Source organism: Balaenoptera physalus (assembly GCF_965194825.1).
Source record: "Balaenoptera physalus genome assembly, chromosome: 13".
Taxonomy (NCBI): Eukaryota; Metazoa; Chordata; class Mammalia; order Artiodactyla; family Balaenopteridae; genus Balaenoptera; species Balaenoptera physalus.
Genome location: NC_138892.1, coordinates 108380718 through 108399146, shown reverse-complemented (window position 1 = coordinate 108399146; position 18429 = coordinate 108380718). Strand labels below are relative to the sequence as shown.

At 50.9% G+C, this 18429-nt stretch overlaps 1 protein-coding gene across 4 annotated transcripts; it reads right to left on the bottom strand.

The window, feature by feature from the left end:
* Window positions 1-13: 13 nt before the first annotated feature.
* PEX26 (peroxisomal biogenesis factor 26) lies at window positions 14-17411 on the bottom strand. 4 transcript variants are annotated; one of them, XM_082420534.1, is made up of 5 exons: window positions 16883-17405; window positions 15707-15847; window positions 14968-15263; window positions 13336-13482; window positions 14-10926 (listed from the first exon to the last, which is right to left on the bottom strand). In XM_082420534.1, exons 1-5 carry the CDS (start codon window positions 17095-17097, stop codon window positions 10823-10825), a joined length of 903 nt encoding a protein of 300 aa, XP_082276660.1. In that variant the 5' UTR covers window positions 17098-17405; the 3' UTR covers window positions 14-10822. The 4 variants fall into 4 exon arrangements, with proteins under 4 accessions (XP_082276660.1, XP_082276662.1, XP_082276659.1 ...); XM_082420533.1 differs by lacking the exon at window positions 14-10926 and adding an exon at window positions 11099-13230 and having other exon boundaries at window positions 16883-17410; XM_082420536.1 differs by lacking the exon at window positions 13336-13482 and having other exon boundaries at window positions 16883-17411.
* Window positions 17412-18429: the final 1018 nt, after the last annotated feature.

The window sequence follows — 18429 nt, the reverse complement described above, 5'->3', positions numbered from 1 at the left end:
TTTCTCATCACTCCCTCTTCCTACTTTTAAGCCCAGAACGTACACAACGATACCAGGATTCTGGCTGCCTCTTTGCTCAGTAATAAGCCTTCCTCTTGGTGGCCATAAGTGATGTTGAAGGGCCAGGGGCTTGCCCCGCTTCCCCTGGTTGGAGGGGGTGGGGACAATGGGTCTGGGCCTCTCTTCACACTTCAGATTTTGTCCACCTTACTGAACTTCCCTCACTCTCCCCTCCCCTCCCCAGTTTAGTGGTGGGCAGGGCTGACATTGATCCTTGGTCTCAGTGCAAACTTCCTCACCAGAGTCCATTCAGTGCTAAAGAGTAAAGGCACCTCTGTCTCCTCTGCCGCTCTCCTCAGGCCCCGACCACCAACCCCATGTCACTCCAGGCAAATCCGTGGCTTTTCCGCAAGGTATTACCACATAGAGCTGCTCTGGCCGGACGTGGCGACTCGCCAAGTGTCCAAGCACAAACACAGATTCACTTTCCCTTCCCTTCCCGACAGGTGCCTATCTCCGGCCAGTAGAGAGTAAGAACACTTTATTTTATTTTATAGCAATTTGTTCTGCTGAGCACCCATTCCTATAGTTTCCTATTTATACTATGAGTTTCTAGAGGACGGGACACGTGTCTTAATCATCTTTGCATTTGAGAGAGTCTCAGACACAATGCTTTACCCATCGATACATACAGTGCTTAGTAAACTATGAGTTGAATTTTGTCTATCTTATAATGTAAGATCCTAAAAATTGAGAATCATGATTAAGCTAGCTGCCAAGCACGTGGTAAATGCTCAATAAAGGATGATGACTATTATCAACTATGTATTTATCTCTCGTCCAAACTCCCAGAGTGTACATTTATCACTTTATCACTTCCACTACATTTATCACTTTCCACTTCGGATTCTTGGTATGTGTACGTGTGCATGTGTTTAAGTATTCCTACAAAACTGGTACACCTTGAAGGCAGGGGTTGTTATTCATCTTGGTTCCCTCCCCCTCAAAAGTAGCCAGTCAAGTGCATCAAAGATGCTCAATAAACAATGCTGAGTAAATTGATTTTTCGAGTTCTCTTTGTAAACCACCAAATATGTTATGAACAGGTTCTTAATGTCTTGGGATAAAAATGATAATGACAACAGTGGTAATTATGATGGCATTCAGCAGCCTTCATTATGATAATTCACTGAACCTCATCATCTTTCCTCTTTATGGGGTTAAGGGTTGGAAGGAGCCATGTCTACACCATAAATGCTGAATATGACATCTTTTGGTTCCAGGGAGGTGAAAAGATGGGTAGCTCCCCGCCCCCTCCAGTTTATATATGAATCCTTAACCCTCAGTGTGACTGTACTTGGAGATGGGGCCTTTAGGGAGGTAATTACGGTTAAATGCAGTCATAAGAGTGGGGCTCTGACCCAATAGGACTGGTGTCCTTATGAGGAGAGGAAGAGACACCAGGAGTGTATGCACAGAGGGAGGCCAGGTGAGGACACAGCAAGAAGGTGGCCGTCTGCAAGCCAGGATGAGATGCCTCACCAGAAACTAACCCTGCTGGACCTTGATCTGGGGCTACCTGTCTCCAGAACGGTGAGATGATAAGTTTCTGTTGTTTAAGCCACCTGGTGTGTGGTATTTTGTTATGGCAGCCCATTCAGACTCAGATAGTGAAAAAAAGACTCAGATAGTGGCCTGACCGTCTTAAGAGTAAAAAACATCTACTCCTTTTTGGTTTTTAAGTCCTCTGTCTCACAATTATTTGATCTGTGGCAACCTGGACCCCACCTCCATCCTATGCCTTTCTCCCTGAGTAGAAGTTTGGCAAGGAGGAAGGACATGTGTCTTCAGTCCCCGTGATGGCTAATTTTATGTGTCAACTTGACTGGACCACGGGACATCCAGACATTCGGTCACACATTATTCTGGGTGTGTCTGTGAAGGTGTTTCTGAATGAGATGAACATTTGAATCAGTAGACTGAGGAAAGCAGATTGTCCTCCCCAGTGTGGGTGGGCCTCATCCAATCAGTTGAAGACTTGAATTAAACAAAAGGGCTGAGTAAAGGGACCAGCTGCCTGCCTGACCGTTGAGCGGAGACACTGGTCTTCTCCTGCCCTTGGGCTGGAACTCACACCAGCAGCTACTTTGGGTTCAGCTTGCAGACTCCAGATCTTGGGCTCCATGATCATGTGAGCCAATTCCTTATTTTCTCTCTCTCTCTCTCTCTCCCTGTGTGTACGTGTGTGTGTACGAGTGTGTGTGTGTGTGTGTGTGTGTGTGTGTGTCTCCATATATCCCATGGGTGCTCTCTCTCTGGAGAACCCTAACACAGTCCCCCTTTTTCGCAGGTGGAAAAACTGAAGTCAAATTCAGGCTGTTCACAGAGAAGAGCAGCATTGCTCTAATAGCTGTAAAGTTCCCTGCTCCCTGTAGAGATTTTTAAAAATCAGCCTCGAGGGCTTCCCTGGTGGAGCAGTGGTTAAGAATCCGCCTGCCAATGCAGGGGACACAGGTTCGAGCCCTGGTCAGGGAAGATCCCACATGCCGTGGAGCAACTAAGCCCGTGTGCCACAACTACTGAAGACCACGTGCCTAGAGCCCGTGCTCTGCAACAAGAGAAGCCACTGCAATGAAGAGCCCACGCACTGCAACAAAGAGTAGCCCCTGCTCGCTGCAACTAGAGAAAGCCCGTGCACAGCAACGAAGACCCAACACAGCCCCAAAATAAATTAATTAATTAAATTTAAAAAAAAAAATCAGCCTCGAAAATAGGTGATTTGGACCCAACTGGGATCAAGAGTTTGTTCTGTTCTTATAAAAAGAGTGAAATAAATTAGCTTTTGCAATGATTAAAAAAAAAATCTGGGCTATTCATGAGAAGGCAACCTCCCGGTGTGATTTAGGCCTTGTAAAGAGATTGCTCCACATCCACCAGACTCCAGAGACCATGTTATTTCTCCTTGCGTGGCTTTTGTGCTATGGGGTCATGTTCTCCAATACAATACTTACAGGGACGCCTACAGTGTTGGGCCACACGCATCTGAGTAGCAGGCAAGATAGTTCCTATCAATCCCCCAGGAGGAGAGTCAGGCTTCCGTTTTGTTTTGTTTTAATATTTATTTTAGTTATTTATTTGGTTGTGCCAGGTCTTAGCTGCAGCAGGCGGGCTCCTTCGTTGTAGCTCACTGGCTCCTTAGTTGTGGCATGTGCACTCTTAGTTGTGGCACGCGTGTGAGATCTAGTTCCCCGACCAGGGCTCGAAGCCGGCCCCCTGCATTGGGAGCGCAGAGTCTTAGCCGCTGCGCCACCAGGGAAGCCCCTGGGGTCGGTCTTCACGATGTGTGTGTTCCTTACTTACACATTCCCTGACTCTGAGCACTGTGTGCGTAAGATGCTGTGCTGGGTGCTTATCTCTTTTACTCCTCGCAACAAGCCCCTGAACTTAACACTCTTATCACTCCCATTTTACAGGTGAAGAATCTGAAACTTAGCAGTGTTAGCTGTCATTCCGATCACACGCTGGTAAGAGACAGAGCTGGGGTTTGCACTCAGGGGGTCAGACTCCATGCTCAGTCATCACCTCCAGACTGAGCCTCAGGTAGAGGCCTGTCCTCGTGCTCGGCTAGACTTGGAGGCCAAATGTCTAGCTGCTCTAGGGGGTGGGTATTAAAGGCGGAGCTTACGGCGGAGGGCAACGGGTGCCTGGAGAAAGAAGACCCGGTACTTCCCGGGCGCCCACGCTGCTGGGGGACTCTGTTTCATAACCAGACTATCTAGATTCAGGCACTTGCCACATGGGTTTAACCCTGGTGACCGCCTGCCTTAAGACCACTCGCATTTGAATACTGGACTCCCCGCTTGTGTCTCAGGCGCTGCAGGGCGCTGGATGGGCAGGGGGCATCGATGGCCACGGGGTCACGGGTGCAGTGGTTCCCCTGAGGGCGGACGGCTGCGGCACCGAAATCTAGAGGCGCAAATGTGGAGCCACACGGTCCAGCCAACCCTTCTCCAAGGCGCATCCCCTTCCAAAACCAACCATGGAGGGTCTGGGTGGCCTTGTTTTAAGCTGGGGACGGCGGCATTTTCCTAACTGCCCTGATTCTCCTCTTGCTCCCCTCCTGCCAACTGGCTGATGTCAGAAGTGGGACACTCCATGGCATTGCCTTTGATCCCTGCTAAGCTCACCTCCTAGGGGGCAGCCCATTAGGCCACCACCCGTCAGGCACACAGAACTCAGCAGAAAGACAAGGCAGCCGGGACGGGAGGCGAAGTGCAGAGAACCCTGAGCTTGGTGAACTAAGAAAAACTCGTCTCCTTCACAAACCGGGGCAAGCTGCTCAGAGGCCAGGGGAAGCCCCCGCCCTCACCCAAGGCTCTGTTACCGATCCGGTGACCACCTTCTTCACCTGCTAGCCCCTCAGAAAGCACCAAACGAGCTGCGCAGGGTAAAGCGGCACCACAGAAAAGGTAAGGCGGTCAGGTCAGGTCTTCTCTGAGGCCTTGGTGCTCTGCATGCAGCTGATTCTTCACTTGTTGGATATCTGCCTCCTATCGGACACTGAAACGATTGCTGGATTCTCTGTTTTCCAGATATTTCACATAATGCTGTGGGTATCACAGACATCCAGCCTTTCTGGGCCACACCCTGGCAGCATGTTAAAAGAGCTGGAAAACGGCTCTCACCGTTGCCATAAATCTGCTTCAGAAAACTATCCCAAGAAAATAACCCACAAGGAAAATAACAGTGCTGTTTCATGGCCTTTGTACACACAGTCTGTTCAGAGCTGTTGTTCACATTAGCAAAATGTCAGCAAGATCTAGAATGGCCAGCACATCAGTAGGAAGGGTTACATGGCTGCTAAAATGGAGAACTGAGACCCCAAAGATTCGTCCACTTGGAACCTCCACTGTCACCTCATTTGCAGGTGTAATTAAGACCTCAAGATGAGATCACCCGGATTAGGGTGTTTCCTAAATTCGGCGACATTAAAAGAGACAGAAAAGCAGAAAACATAGAAACTGAGAAGGCGGCCACGTGAAGACAGAGGCAGAGACGGGAGGGATGCGGCCACAAGCCCAGGGACGCCTGGAGCCCCGGGAGCTGGAAGAGGCGGGAAGGACCCTCCCCAGGGCCTCTGGAGAGAGATGTCATGACTGTGGGCTTCCAGCCTCCAGAGCTGTGAGAGAATATGTTTCTGTTGTTTGAAGCCCCCCAGTTTGTGCTAATTTTGTCTCAGCAACCCCAGGAAACAAATACATATAGTAAAGAAGCAGCAATGCTGAAAACTGAATAGATGATCATATTAAATGAAAAACGCAGAACTGAAAGTACTAGATATATGTTTATGACAAACAATATGCATGTGTATTGAAGAGAAGATGGAGATGATGTTTGTATGGGTTTTTTAGTAAGGTTGTTTAAACGAACACATTTCATGTCTTACAAACACAATGAGTAACGTGGCCTGTTCACAGACCTGAAAGTAAAGTCTGGTCGTCCCATGTGGCAGCAGAGCCAGGCTTGGACCCCAGCTATTTTTCACTCTGGTCAATTTGGTGTCAGAGTTTTGACCCCAGCAGTACCGGCTCACAGATCTACCTCTAAAATTCGAGTGCCCACCTGCACCTGCTTCCCTGTCGTGAACTCTCCCCGCCTCTGAGACAGAGTCACCCCCTCAGACCACAACCCCCAGACTTTGTCTTTACCAAATATTCTCTCACAGACCCCATCACCTCCCCACTCTCCAGCCCCACCCTCCTCCTCCCACAGGCCCGAAGTAAAGGTGAGGCAGAGAGCGTGTCGTTTCTTGGCCTAGTCCTGATTATTTTAAACAGCGGAGAGAAAGCGTTGATTTGTATTTGCCTGTGTAACTAGACACAGATCCCTAGTGGGCCATTAATCTTCCTTAATCCAGCTAAATGTGCCCATATAGAAAGTCAGTGTCTATATAACCTATTTCATGCACCTATTTCAAATATTTTAAACCTATTTTATCAAAAAGACTTAACCATCCTATTTTATAATAGTAAATATTTCGTAGTGTTTTAAATATTCCATCCCGTGTATGTATGTATCACTTAATACTTTTCAAAGTTTTTTTTAGTGGACTTTTGCTCATATGACACAAAAGTATCATAAAGAAAATAAGGCAGAAAAATTTTATCCCCATTTTTAAGGTAAGAAAATTGAGACCTAAAGATTAAGTGCTGGGCTTCCCTGGTGGCGCAGGGGTTGAGAATCTGCCTGCCAATGCAGGGGACACGGGTTCGAGCCCTGGTCTGGGAAGATCCCACATGCCGCAGAGCAACTAGGCCCGTGAGCCACAACTACTGAGCCTGCGCGTCTGGAGCCTGTGCTCCGCAACAAGAGAGGCCACGAGAGGCCCACGCACCGCGATGAAGAGTGGCCCCCGCTCGCCGCAACTAGAGAAAGCCCTCGCACAGAAACGAAGACCCAACACAGCCAAAAATAAATAAATAAATAAATAAAACTAAAAAAAAAAAAAAAAAAAAAAGATTAAGTGCTTTTTGCAAAGTTATAGAGCAATTCAGCAGCAGAGCTAGAACCCAAACCAGCAAAAGTACACATTATAATAACCTATATTCCTTTACATTCCTCAAAATCATGCCACTTCTTTGAAAAATAAAAAAGGAATAAAACTGTGTGTATAATATAGTTATTTTTATTTAAAAAAAGAAGAAAATGGGATCGATATCCAAATTTTAAAAAATTTATATACATAGAAACTCTAGAAGAAGAAATAAAAAACAAATAGCCTGCGAGGTCAGAGATGGGGGTGGAGACCAGACAGAGCAGAGCTGCCGGCAGAGCCCTGAGGGTGTGCTTCCTCCAAGCACGAAGGCCAAGGGCAGAGGGAAACCAGCCCAAGAAACAGAAAGGGCAGAGTCAGAGCCCTCAGAGGCAGCAAGGAGCCAAGGAAGGGACTACACTCTGTCGCATCTGGAAAACAAGCCTCTTAACATAAAAGCATCAGTGCTTTTCTCCAGAACTTAATGCAGCTCTGACGGCGAGGCTGCTGGTTACCTTCTAAGGACCGTACACTTTGGTTTTCTGCCTAAGGAATCTCTCCACATCAATAATGTTGGTGCTACTGTTAAAGTGACTCTTCTCTATGCTGACACACTTCTGCAAAAATCCTTTCGTTTTTCAACCAAGTCTCCAAATATTACCTGATGCCTGTCAGTCCCCATCTCGGATGGTAGAAAAAGTGACAAGGGGATGTGAAAAGTTTCAAAGAGGTGCTTGAAAAAGAGGACCTGGAGAATAGTGGACCCAAAAGAGCCCAGATTTAGAAGTGGAGTGTCCGGAGTGTGAGAGGCCGGCTCTCAGCTCCCCTGTGGCTGAGGCAGTTACCAGGCAGACAGCAGAGGTGTGACCCCCACCTGCTAATCTCAGACTCGGGCTTAGGAGAGGGCGGAGAGGCTTCACGGCATTCAGGGGAAAGGGTACGGGCTTTATACTGTGAGCCCATCATACAACGGAATACAGAGCGCTGGTAAGAATGAGGCAGCTCTACATGAGCTGATACGGAACAAACATCCAAGATTAATTAAGTTTTAAAAAAACTGTGGCACGTGTGTGTAGGATGCCATCCTCTGCAGAGAGGAAGAGAAGCTTCGTGTCAGAGGTTAGCTGTGGAAGGATACGGATGGCAGCGGTGGTAGGCTGGGGCAGGAGGCCGGGGAAGGAAAGACGCTCTTTTTCACAAACACCCTTTTGTGACTTCTGAATTCTGTACTAAACACGTAAACCTCAAATAGTTTTTAAACAGTCTATACACACACATGTGCAAACACACCCACGGCGTCACTTGCACAAAGCCACGAAATACGCCCTCGGCCCCTCGGACCCCCTTTCTAGAAGCAGAACCCTGCGTCCTCCCCTCCGCTGCTCCCCACCCCCACCGGTGACCGCCCACCGCAGCCCAAGCCCTCCTCACCTCACCCCGTCCCCCCAGCGGCCCCTCGGCCACACAACCCACGTCGTATCCTCTCAGAACCTGCAGGACCAGCCCACTCGCTTGGGCCGAGGTACCTTCCAGACACAGCTGCACGCTGACAGCGAGCTTCGGCGGCTGATCTTCGGGCACATGAGGGCACCGTGTGCAGCAAGGGGACGCTGGGTGGATAGGAGACTCTGGTCTCATGCAGGCCGTCACCTGGGGGCTCACTTCACCCTGGGGTCCCCATTTCTTTAACTGACAAAGAAGGGGCTATAAGAGGTGGTCTTTCCAGATTTCATGTCTGCAGACCCCACTTTATGGGCCGCTTCTCTGGGCTGGACGTGTGCTGGGTGCTGGCGAGTGCCGGCCCACAGAAACATTTAATCTCCGTGCAAAATTAAACATTCTGGGAGCCCCCCCAAAAAGTGAAAAGAAACAGGTGAAATTCATTTCAGTAACAGATTTTATTTAGCCCAATATACCCAAAAGATTGTCATTTTAACATGCAATCAATATAAAAATTATCGAGTTTCCACCTTTGTAGTTCTATGTGTTTGAAATCAGCGTGTATCTTACATTTACAGAACCTCTCCACATGGACCGGCCACACTTCACGGGCTCAAAGGCCGTCTGCAGCTAATGGCGACCTCACTGGTCAGCACAGGCGCTGGTGCGACAAGGCGGCTCTCCCCTCGCTTCGGACCTCGTCAAGCCCAGAGCTGAGGACCAGCCCGAGCAGCAGCTGCATCCTCAGAAGAGGCCCGAGCCACCCGAGCAGCAGGTCCGAGTGCCTGTCTGCCTAGGAGGGCTGGATGCCAAACAAGGCTGCGGAGCTCAAGACAGACAGGAAGCAGAGATCCTCAAGGCCCAGAGCAGGGCCACATGGGGGCTTCCGGGGCGAGAGAAGAGGCTGGAAAGTCGGGGCTTCCACCACACAAACCCACACACGCACCTGTGGCAGAGGCCTCCTGTCATGTCAGTTACATCCGCTTATTCTTTTAAATGCCTCTGAACACCTTCTAACCCCCGGCCTTCGGCCAGGCAATGGGAACACAGCTACCTCTCATGGGAGCTCTTATCCGGAGCAGGAGATGTGCTAACACCGCACTAGAGGCTCATTTACTCACCCAAGTCCCTGTGAGGGGAGAACCAACTTACAGATGCGGTTAAATCACTTTCCAACAGTCACACACCCAGCGAGTGGGAGGGCAGGGATCTACCCTCGACTCAGCACTGCGAAGAGCCACACTCCCCAGCTTCAGAGAGGCCACAGAATCCCACAATCACAAGGCCGCAGGGTCACCACCACAGAAAGTACACGAAACAGGGGCCTGGAGCAGGGGACACCAGGAAAGGATGCACAGAGGCAACCCTTGGGTAAGTCTGGAAGTTTGAAAGGGCTCACCAGGCAAGAGGGGAGCAGGGCCTCCAGAGGTATCAGCAGGTGCAAAAGGCACAGAGGTGTGAGGGGTGCAGTGCTCAGAAAACTAAGACTATGGGGGGCTGGGCTGGATCAGAGGCCCCACGTGAAGTAGGGGTGTCCGCCAAAACCAGTGCCCAAGGGCCCTACATTCCGCAAGAACCTGGGCTTTACCCTTGGGCCAGGGGAAGCCATTAAAGAGTTTTATCCAGGGTGTGAACAGGACCAGATTTTAAAAATCATCCTGAAGGAGAGAGAGCAAAGCTCAGTGGCCTCCCTTCCTCTCCGCAGGGCTCTTAACTCTTGGCTTCGGCGGACCAACCCTAGGACTCACCTCCCAGGCCTTCCACCACCCGACAGCATGTCCTCACACGGAAACATGGCCACTGACAGGAAGCACTGAAACATTTCAGCTGTTCAACCGCTAGGGCCCCCGTGTCTCCTCCCTGCACAGGAATAAAATCATTCGCTGCCTTCACAGCCTCCCTCCACCCAACCCCCTCCATACATGCTTCCAGCTCACCTGACTACCCTGCTCCATTTTCAACTCATCAGCCTTTGAGGCTGGCCTGCTTTTCAAGGTCACAGAAGCAGAAACACTTGCGTGTTATACAAACAGTAGAATATAACTAGAATAACAGGGCATAGGAAGGGGGGAACCAGCAAAGGCGTGTACCAAGGAGGCACGGATGCAGGCAGAACCTGGCGAGACAGCCATCGGGCAAAGCGCAACTACCGCACGGCAGGGGGAGGAGTTGACAGGAGGGAGAGAGGGCAGAGACACCGGTGTAACAGAGCCCCACCTGGCCACTGACAACCTGGAAAACTGAGCTGAAGCCCAGGAGGCACCAGGCCAGATCCCCTTACCCAGTGAGAAGTGCACCGGGGGCTCAGGAAGCCATGCCTGGTCTGAGCAGAGAGTGGGCCCACTGCACACCTCGGGGAGGGGTAGTGATAAACCAGACCAGACTGTGGAGCCCTCACCCTGCCCGGGGAGGGCCTGCACTGGGGGCGACCTTCAGAGTTAAGTGTTCCAAGCAAGTGAAAGGCCAAGGTCCCTCCACCAGGACCCTGTTCTGAACTTCCAGCTTCATGAACACCCTGGCCTGAAAAATCAAACCCCTGCCTTTGCAGGAAGACGAAATGTTTCAAGGACAAAGCATTCTCCTTTCCCAAACACCTCCTGTGCAAGGGGCCTCTGCAGGGCTGTGCATCTTGTTTCCACACCACTTGCCAAGCTGGCCAAAGTGGGGCACAAAGGGGAGGGCATTCAGGCAGCAAGATACAGTGCCTGGGCCAGGTCAGCTCCTCCTAGAATTAGGCTGGCCACACTGGCAGGGCCCATCCAGCTGCAGGAAACAGGCTGCCATGGACGACTGGCTCTGCTTGTCCGGCAGCCTTGGGGACCAGGGGGTCAAGGTGAGCAGGAAGACCACTCAGTCATGGACAGGAAGCCGGCAGAGAGGAGAGGTCACGGCCTTGCGGATCCGATGGAAGATCTGAGCCAGCTTGTAGAGGAAGGGCAGGGAAGCAGGAGAAGCTGCAGGGAGAGGTGAGTCAGTGGGCCCCTACCCGCCCAAACTCTCCCACCTGGGGAGAGACCCATGCTGGTGCCCCTCCTCCCCTCCCAACAGTAAAGAATTTCCCTTCCTCCAGGATATAGACTCTGGGATGCATTTTCTTCACTTGGATTACGGTGACCTTCAGCTTGCTCAGAAAAAGATCCAAATTTATTATGTTTTAATCTAACTTTTTAATATACAAAAAACTGGTAACGGTGGCTCCCTCTGGGGAGAGGAATTTGGGAACAGACTTTTCACTACATTCCTCTTTGTACCTTTTAAATTTGGAGCCAAGTGACAGTATTACCTATTTTTATCATAAGTTAATTATACTGAACATAAAAGGAAAATCCACCTCTTTTGAATGAGAGCTGAGTTGGCTGTTTGTTTTGGTTTGTTTGTTTTTCCTTATTTGAATTACTGATTTTTAATTGATTTTTTTTTCTTTCTTAAAAAGAAATATGTTACTGGAACTTCCCTAGCAGTCCGGTGGTTAAGACTCCGCGCTTCCAACGCAGGGGGCGCAGGTTCAATCCCTGGTCGGGGAGCTAAGATCCCACATGCCGCAAGGTGCGGCCAAAAAAAAAGAATGTTACTTTTAAGAAAGCTATTATAGTCCACCCTCTTTACGTCCTCTCTGCCGAGTTCTAACTGCAGCCCAGCCCTGGGTTCTCGCCACCTCTGCACTGAGTCAAGACTGTCCTGAGGGTGGGACCACAGCCAGGGCTCCCTGATGGAAGAAGCTCAGATGGCACCTTGCTGTACCCACTCAGAAGACCAGGGTTTATGAGGCTGAAGAACTCATAAGAACCACAAAAAAGTTTCTAAGTTTTACTGTCTCTGGAACAAAGTAAAAGGTCAGATGGTGGACAGGAATGAACACAAACTCTCCTCAGCTTCCCTGAGGACTAACAGAGCTGTTCAGAGGGAACTCCTGCTCAGTGTTCAGCCAAGGGGGTCCAAGGGACAACCTGAGCTGTGCAGAAACGGCTCCTGAACAAGCAAAAGGCAAGTGGGGGACACGGGCAAGATCTAAGGCTAAATCAAGAGCAACAGACACACGTTTGTGTGACTCTGGAGTCGTCACTTTTCTCTCTGGTTCTTAGGTTTCTCAACCAAAGACCAAACAAAAAGAAAATGAAGGGACTGAAACAAGGGTTTCCAGTTTTCCTTTCAGTTTGGAAAGTTACATAGTCCTAAGCCTGAATTCATGAGCAGAGATTAGGTCATAACTCACACAGAGCAACACACAGAAAAGTCCACGAGGGAGCACCTAACCGTTGGCCCAGTGCTTATAGGTCTGAGGAACTAACCCTCAGCAAAGAGCACAGCAGAAAACGGAGTAAGAAATCATCAAAATGTTCAACGACAGGGCATTGTAAAATCAATTATGGAAGTTCCTATAATCTGGAGTATTATTTAGCCAGGTAAAGCTTTAAACACATTTCTTTTTTTTTTTTTTTTTTTTGGCCGCGCTTCGGTATCTTAGTTCCCTGACCAGGGATCCAAACTGGGCCCTCGGCAGTGAAAGCGCGGAGTCCTAACCACTGGACCACCAGGGAAGTCCCTAAAGCCATGTTTTAAAGAATACTTGTAGGGGGATGGGCAACTGGAAGAAGGTACTTCCAGTTATGAGATAAATAAGTATTAGGAATGTAATGTACAACATGATAAATATAATTAACACTGCTGTGTGTGAGATACAGAAGATAAGAGAGTGAGTCCTAAGAGTTCTCATCACAAGGAAAAAATTTTTGTCCTATTTTTAAATTTTTTATCTATATGAAATGATAAAGGTTCACTAGACATACTGTGGCAATCATTTCATGATGTATGTGAGTCAAATCATTATGCTATACACCTTAAACTTATACAGTGCTCTATGTCAATTATAACTCAATAAAACTAGAAGGAAAAAAAAAGAATACTTAACGACACGCAAAATTGCATCTATATCCAGAGAAAGACTAAGTATAACCATTACAGTAGCAGACTTATGGGCGATTTCTGTTTTCTCCTTTATACTTTTCTCTATTTTCCATATTCTCTAAAATATTATATATTTTTTTCTATTGTAATTGTATTTCTACAATTTAATATGGTTTCAATTAACATAAATTTTTTACATATTACGATGAAGTTTTTCTTTGTTAACTCTGAGGCTCTCCTCAGAGTTCACCCCTGGACGTTCAGGGTCAACAGGGCAGAGTGGACTTTCTCCAAGACTGGCCTCTCCTTCCAGGTAGGCTGGGCTGGCTCCTGCTCAGGTCCACCAACTCCTCCTTGCAGAAGAGACCAGGGAAAACCTCCACCCCCAGGAGGGCTCCCAAGGCCCAGCCCCTGTCAACCGCCCCGTCCCCAGGAGGGCGGGAGGCGTCTTCACTCACCGGGATCAAACCTCACCACCAAGAGGCAGAGAAGCAAGGCAGCCAGGAGGCTCTTTCTGAAGGGCAGGGCAAAGAAGTGGCTCACTGCAGAGTCCCAAAGCTGGCGAAGCAACGTCAGTAGTGACAGGAACTTGTGGGAGGAGGAGCCTGGCCGGGGAGACCAAGCATAACTTCAGGGTAAGAACCAGCTTCCCTGACTCTGAGCTTTGAGCTTGATTATAAAAGTCGAGCAAAAGGGTAACAAGACTGGTTTTCTCATGCAGTTCATAAAGTGGTTCTAAAGGAAGTTCCAAAAGCTCCACAGATGCTTTAAGGACAGACTAAATCACCAGAATACCATCTCCTTACGAGAGGACTTTGACAGAAACGTCTACTCAGCTGGGGAAACCTTGCACATCTGGTGCTTCTTTAATAGCCTCACTACTTTACAGCATTTTGGCCTAAAACGTATGCACAGAGTTACACAGAGCAATAGTTCCTGATGATCAATGAATGCAGAAAATAAAGGGCACCTAATAGGTACAGTGAAGAATTCCAGTCTTGGGCCGTGAGTACAAACATGAACACTACCTCCCAGCCCTGACAGAACACCCTGAACTCCTCCTCCCCAGGCAGTGGACAGGCAGGGGGTCTGGGGAGTCACGTGTGGTCCCTGAAGTCAACAAGCTGTTTGCAAAGAAGTGATCTTAACTCAGCAGGTCCATGCTCACAAAGAAAGCACACAAAGAAAAACACTTTGGAAACAGGACTACAGTCTCCTAACGGGCCTTTCATGTAAAACGGATTAGGCCTATTCTACGTGTTACCAACAGAAAAAGCAAGAATCAGTGGGTTAAAAACTACCAGAAGGAAACGTTAAACTCAGCCTCAGGAAGAACTTCCTTACAGAACTGTCCCCAGCTGCGTCAGGAGACAGGGACTTTTCTGTCCTTGAAAGTATTCATGTACAGACTAGACGATCGCTCGAGGAAAAGGTGATGAAGAGGCTTCAGGGACCGGGGAAGAGTCTGGAGTAGAGGCCCTTTAAGTCCACCCCCCGCATCCCTGCCCGTGCAGGCGCCCTTGCAGCTGCTAGCCAGGTGCACGGTGTTAGGTCTTGAAGTGGTTTCCACCGTTTGTAAAGCTGCACTCTACTGGGCAGAAGCGGGCTGGCCCTGAAACGGGGCAGACGTCAATCCCTGAAGAAGACCCTGAGCGAGAGGTCTGCTAAGGGAAGGCAGACAGGAGGCAGGCCAGGGGCCCAAACTGAATCCCATAAGTCGAGCTAACAAGTTACCGTGTCAGCTGTTCATTCTCCTTTGGCTATCCCCAACTACACCTCAGCGGGGTCTGCATTTGGGGCAGCATTTAAAGGAGTAACATCCCACCCAGGCCAGCACCGTGGAGGCAGATGTAACGACAGGACCCCAAGGAGAAGGTGACTGTCAGGAAACAAAAGCCAAGGTTCTGTCTGAGAACTGCACCACCCGCCTTCCACTGCCAACTTCAGAGTCTGGGCTGGGCTTTCTAAGCACCTCAACAGGTTTCTTATTCTGTGATCTGGAAGTTACTCATACAAAGAACTTCTCCAAGGTTCAGGAGAAAGCCCATTACTCCACTGTAGAGAGGCCAAAAAGAAGGATAACGTCTCACCTTCCTGATTTAGCTTCTGGGTCTCCTCGGAGCCGGACTGTCCGTGTTTCTGCTGTTGCCTCGCCGTGCTAATGGCCTGAAGTGCGTCCAGCCGCTGCTCCTCACTGAAGGCTGCAGAGCCCGCCACCAGCTCTTCAGCCTCCGACAAGCAGCCCAGAGGAAGCAACACCCGCCGCAGGTGAAGTTCTGCTAAGGCTCTGTACTCCGGAAGGCCCTGGTTGCCAGCGTCTTGGAGCCAAGCACTGACCGTATCCAGCACAGCTCCAGGCTCTCGCATCTTGCTGTATAAAAGAACACTGCAGCCCCAAATAATCCAACCCCGAAAAAAGAGCAGTCAGTTCTTTGCAGTTTGTTAATTTCTCATAACCACCACACTCCTCCTACCCAGCCTGGCCCCCGGCCCTCCAGCCCTTCCCTACGGGATGCTGACACAGTAAGACCAGGAGTTCTTAGGAGAAGCAAGAAGCTCGCTCAGCTCTGACACACCCCACTTCCGTCACCCCACTTCACGTCTCCTATTCCTTCCTCTTTTCCCTACTCCCTTCCTAAATTCCTCCTTCCACATCTTTTATCGCTGTTTTGAAGTCGGGGGTGGCGGGACAGGGAAAGAATCAGATCTGAAGGGAAATGGTATGGAAGGGAAAAGAGGAGATATCAGGGCGGAATCGGCAGAGGACAGGAGAAGCTTCGTGCTCCTGCACTGACCCAGTGGGGAAGCAGTAAGGACCTAAGGACCTACCACAGCTCCAGGACTTTGGGGGGCAGCTTCTCAGGAACCTGGTAACACCGAAGAACCCAGGACAGCACTTCCTGCCACCGATCCATCTCTGCCAGCGCCTGGATCCCCACAACACACAGAGAGCATTTCACCTCCAAGCAGCTGCTGTCCGCAGAAAAGCCAATTCAAGTCCAGAAGTGGTTCCCCTGCATCGCCATTCCCACCTCCACCCTGAGACTGTTCTTCGCCAGCTCCCAGCTCAGCAGCCATCACCTCTGTCCTCGCCACTGACATTCCAGTGGGCCTCACAATTACCGTCACTCTCACGGGCCCCAACACAAGAGAAAACTGCCCTCTTCCCAGGAGCTAAAAGTTCCTGTAAACCTAGAGGCAAATCGGCTGCTGCCCAACACACATCCCTGTATCCAAGTAAATTCAGGAAGGGTTCATTTACTCCCGAGGGGAAAAAGTCAAAGGGTAGCACAAATGTGTGGGTGGAAAGAGAGCTGGAGCTAAGAGTTTGCTTAGTGAAGAAACGAACAGGAGCAAGGTCTCCGCCTGAGTGCAGCACCCAGAATCACAGCCTTCAGCATTTACTGCAACAAGCCTTCACCGACCCCTCAACACACACAACCAGGGCTCCCCAGTTCATTCATCCTTCTCTGGGGACTCGAACTACCCCCTCCCTACTGCGGCCTAATCCAACTCTACAACCCACAGAGAAATGATGCCCTCAGCTACCGGAGAGGCTAGCGGCATCAGAAAGAGCAAGGCAGGACCAAGATTTCGATTCTTTGATACGATCCTTCAACAGGACCAGAACACACCCATTTATCAGCCAAGGTGAGAAGGTGACAGCTCGGGGGAGGGGTGCGCCTAGGAGAGGACTTCGCCACCTGCTTACTGAAGTGATTTAACAACTCAATTCTATCTTCCCCTCAGGCATTCTACCCTGGAACAGGGAGAAAGAACTGGCTGTGGGTCCCCCTAAGCCCGTTACACTCCTCGACCGCTTCCTCCTCACTGGGCAGCGCCTCGTTCTCTCCTCGGAGAACCGGCCCAAGGTGAGCCGCTACCTCCGGAGAGTCACCGCGAGAAAAGAAGGCATAAGGCTGGCGTGAGAGACCGGACGGCAGGAGTGCTGGGGTCTGGAGCCCCTCCCACCGCCCCCGGAGGCGAACCGAGCCCACCACGTACGCGCCCGCCGGCTCCTCGGCCAGGCCCTGCCAGGCGCGTTCGCAGGTGCGCAGCGCCGCGCGGAAGTCCAGGTGCACCACCAGGAGGTCGGCCGCATCCTCCAGCAGAAGCGCGGCCGCCGACGGCGCCGGGGCGGAGCGCACGGGCTCGCTGCTCCGCAGGGGCCCCCCTAGCCCCCTCATGGGGGCTGCGGAAGTCGCGGGGTCACTCCTCATAGGCGGGCGCCAGGCCGCCGCCCTCTGGGGGCTGCGGGGTGCCCGGTGCGGCCTGGGGAGGAGGGAGAGTCCTCACAGCCTGGCCCACGAGCCTCCCCGAGGCCGCACCCCGAGAAGGAAAGGGGGGCACGGCTGGGCTCTCCTGCGGTTCCGGCGCGGGACAGCCTGGCGCCCTCGGATTTGCGGAGCAATGCGTCCTTGGATACCCGGCCCCACGACAAGGACTGGGACCCCGGACCCGGGCAAGGCCGCTCCCTGGCCTCTCTAGCTGCAGGGCCGCCAGCACTGGCGCGGGAACGCGGGCGCCGACATCGCTGCGCACGCAGACCCCGCCGACGTTCGGGGCTCGGCGGCGCGGGGCACTCCGGGAGTTGTAGGCCGGCTCCTGAAGCGGCCGCCCTCCCGGTGCAGCTGGGAATTGCGGACTACAAGCCCCGGCATGCCGCGTCCCGGAAGTCGTGGCAGCCGGAGAAAGCCCGGCGACGGAAGCCACGGGCTGTGGGAGGTGAGGCCCAACGGGTTGTGGGCGGAGGCGTAGGTCTCTGGCGCGTGCGATGGGGACGCAGCTCGGGCGGCGGGCGGGAAAGGCAGTCTGTGTGCCGCCTCCCGCCGGGCCGCCGCCCAGCTCCCGGTCAGTCCACACTGAGACTCCGTGCCTCATGCCAAATAGAGAGCTCGTGAAAAACAGCCGTACAGTGTGTAATGCAGTTTGCAGTAAAGCACTGGGACAGAGTAAGTATTGCATACGTTACGGCTGCGATAGTAATTATTAGGTGGTTGTACACAGACACATAAGTTACATTTATTATTGTATTCTGTGATTCACTCAGGCTTTTTGGGGCCTCCCAAGTTTGTGTTAAGCCCTCAGCTCGGTTCCTCCCAATTTCTACCTTTTAAGTCTCTCGAAGCGGCTCCCCTTGTGAATAGATGAGACGGACCAGGCTAGGCGCAGGGTCAGGACCTGCCCGCGTCAGCCTCCCCTTCCCTGGTCAGCAGCCTGGGCCCTCAGCTCTCTGCAGAAAGTCCTCCCGGAAAGCTGAGGCAGAAGCATTAAATGCATCAGACTCTGCGGTTGAGAAGTGTGGAGCCATAACCGTATAAGGTGATAAAGCCAGGACTCACTTATTCCACAGATACCTAACCTACTAAGTGCCAGGCCTCGTTCTAAACACTGAGGATCCCACTGAACAAAGACAAAAATACCTGCCTCGGTGGAGCTTCCATATAGTGAAAGGAAACAAAATTGAAAATGAGCAAGTGAAATACATACAGTTGTATGTCAGGTGGTGATAAATGCTAAGGAGAAATAAACCAAATACAGAAGAGAGCTTG

What these genes read in the sequence shown, in the direction of transcription:
- PEX26 (XM_082420533.1), bottom strand. Translation starts at nt 17,097, where the DNA reads ATGAGGAGTGACCCCGCGACTTCCGCAGCCCCCATGAGGGGGCTAGGG. An exon ending in CCCAAAGTCCTGGAGCTGTG is followed by an intron (nt 15,264 to 15,706) that starts GTAGGTCCTTAG and finishes TTGGGGCTGCAG; the next exon opens with TGTTCTTTTATACAGCAAGA. An exon ending in GGTGGTGAGGTTTGATCCCG is followed by an intron (nt 13,231 to 13,335) that starts GTGAGTGAAGAC and finishes CTCTTCTGCAAG; the next exon opens with GAGGAGTTGGTGGACCTGAG.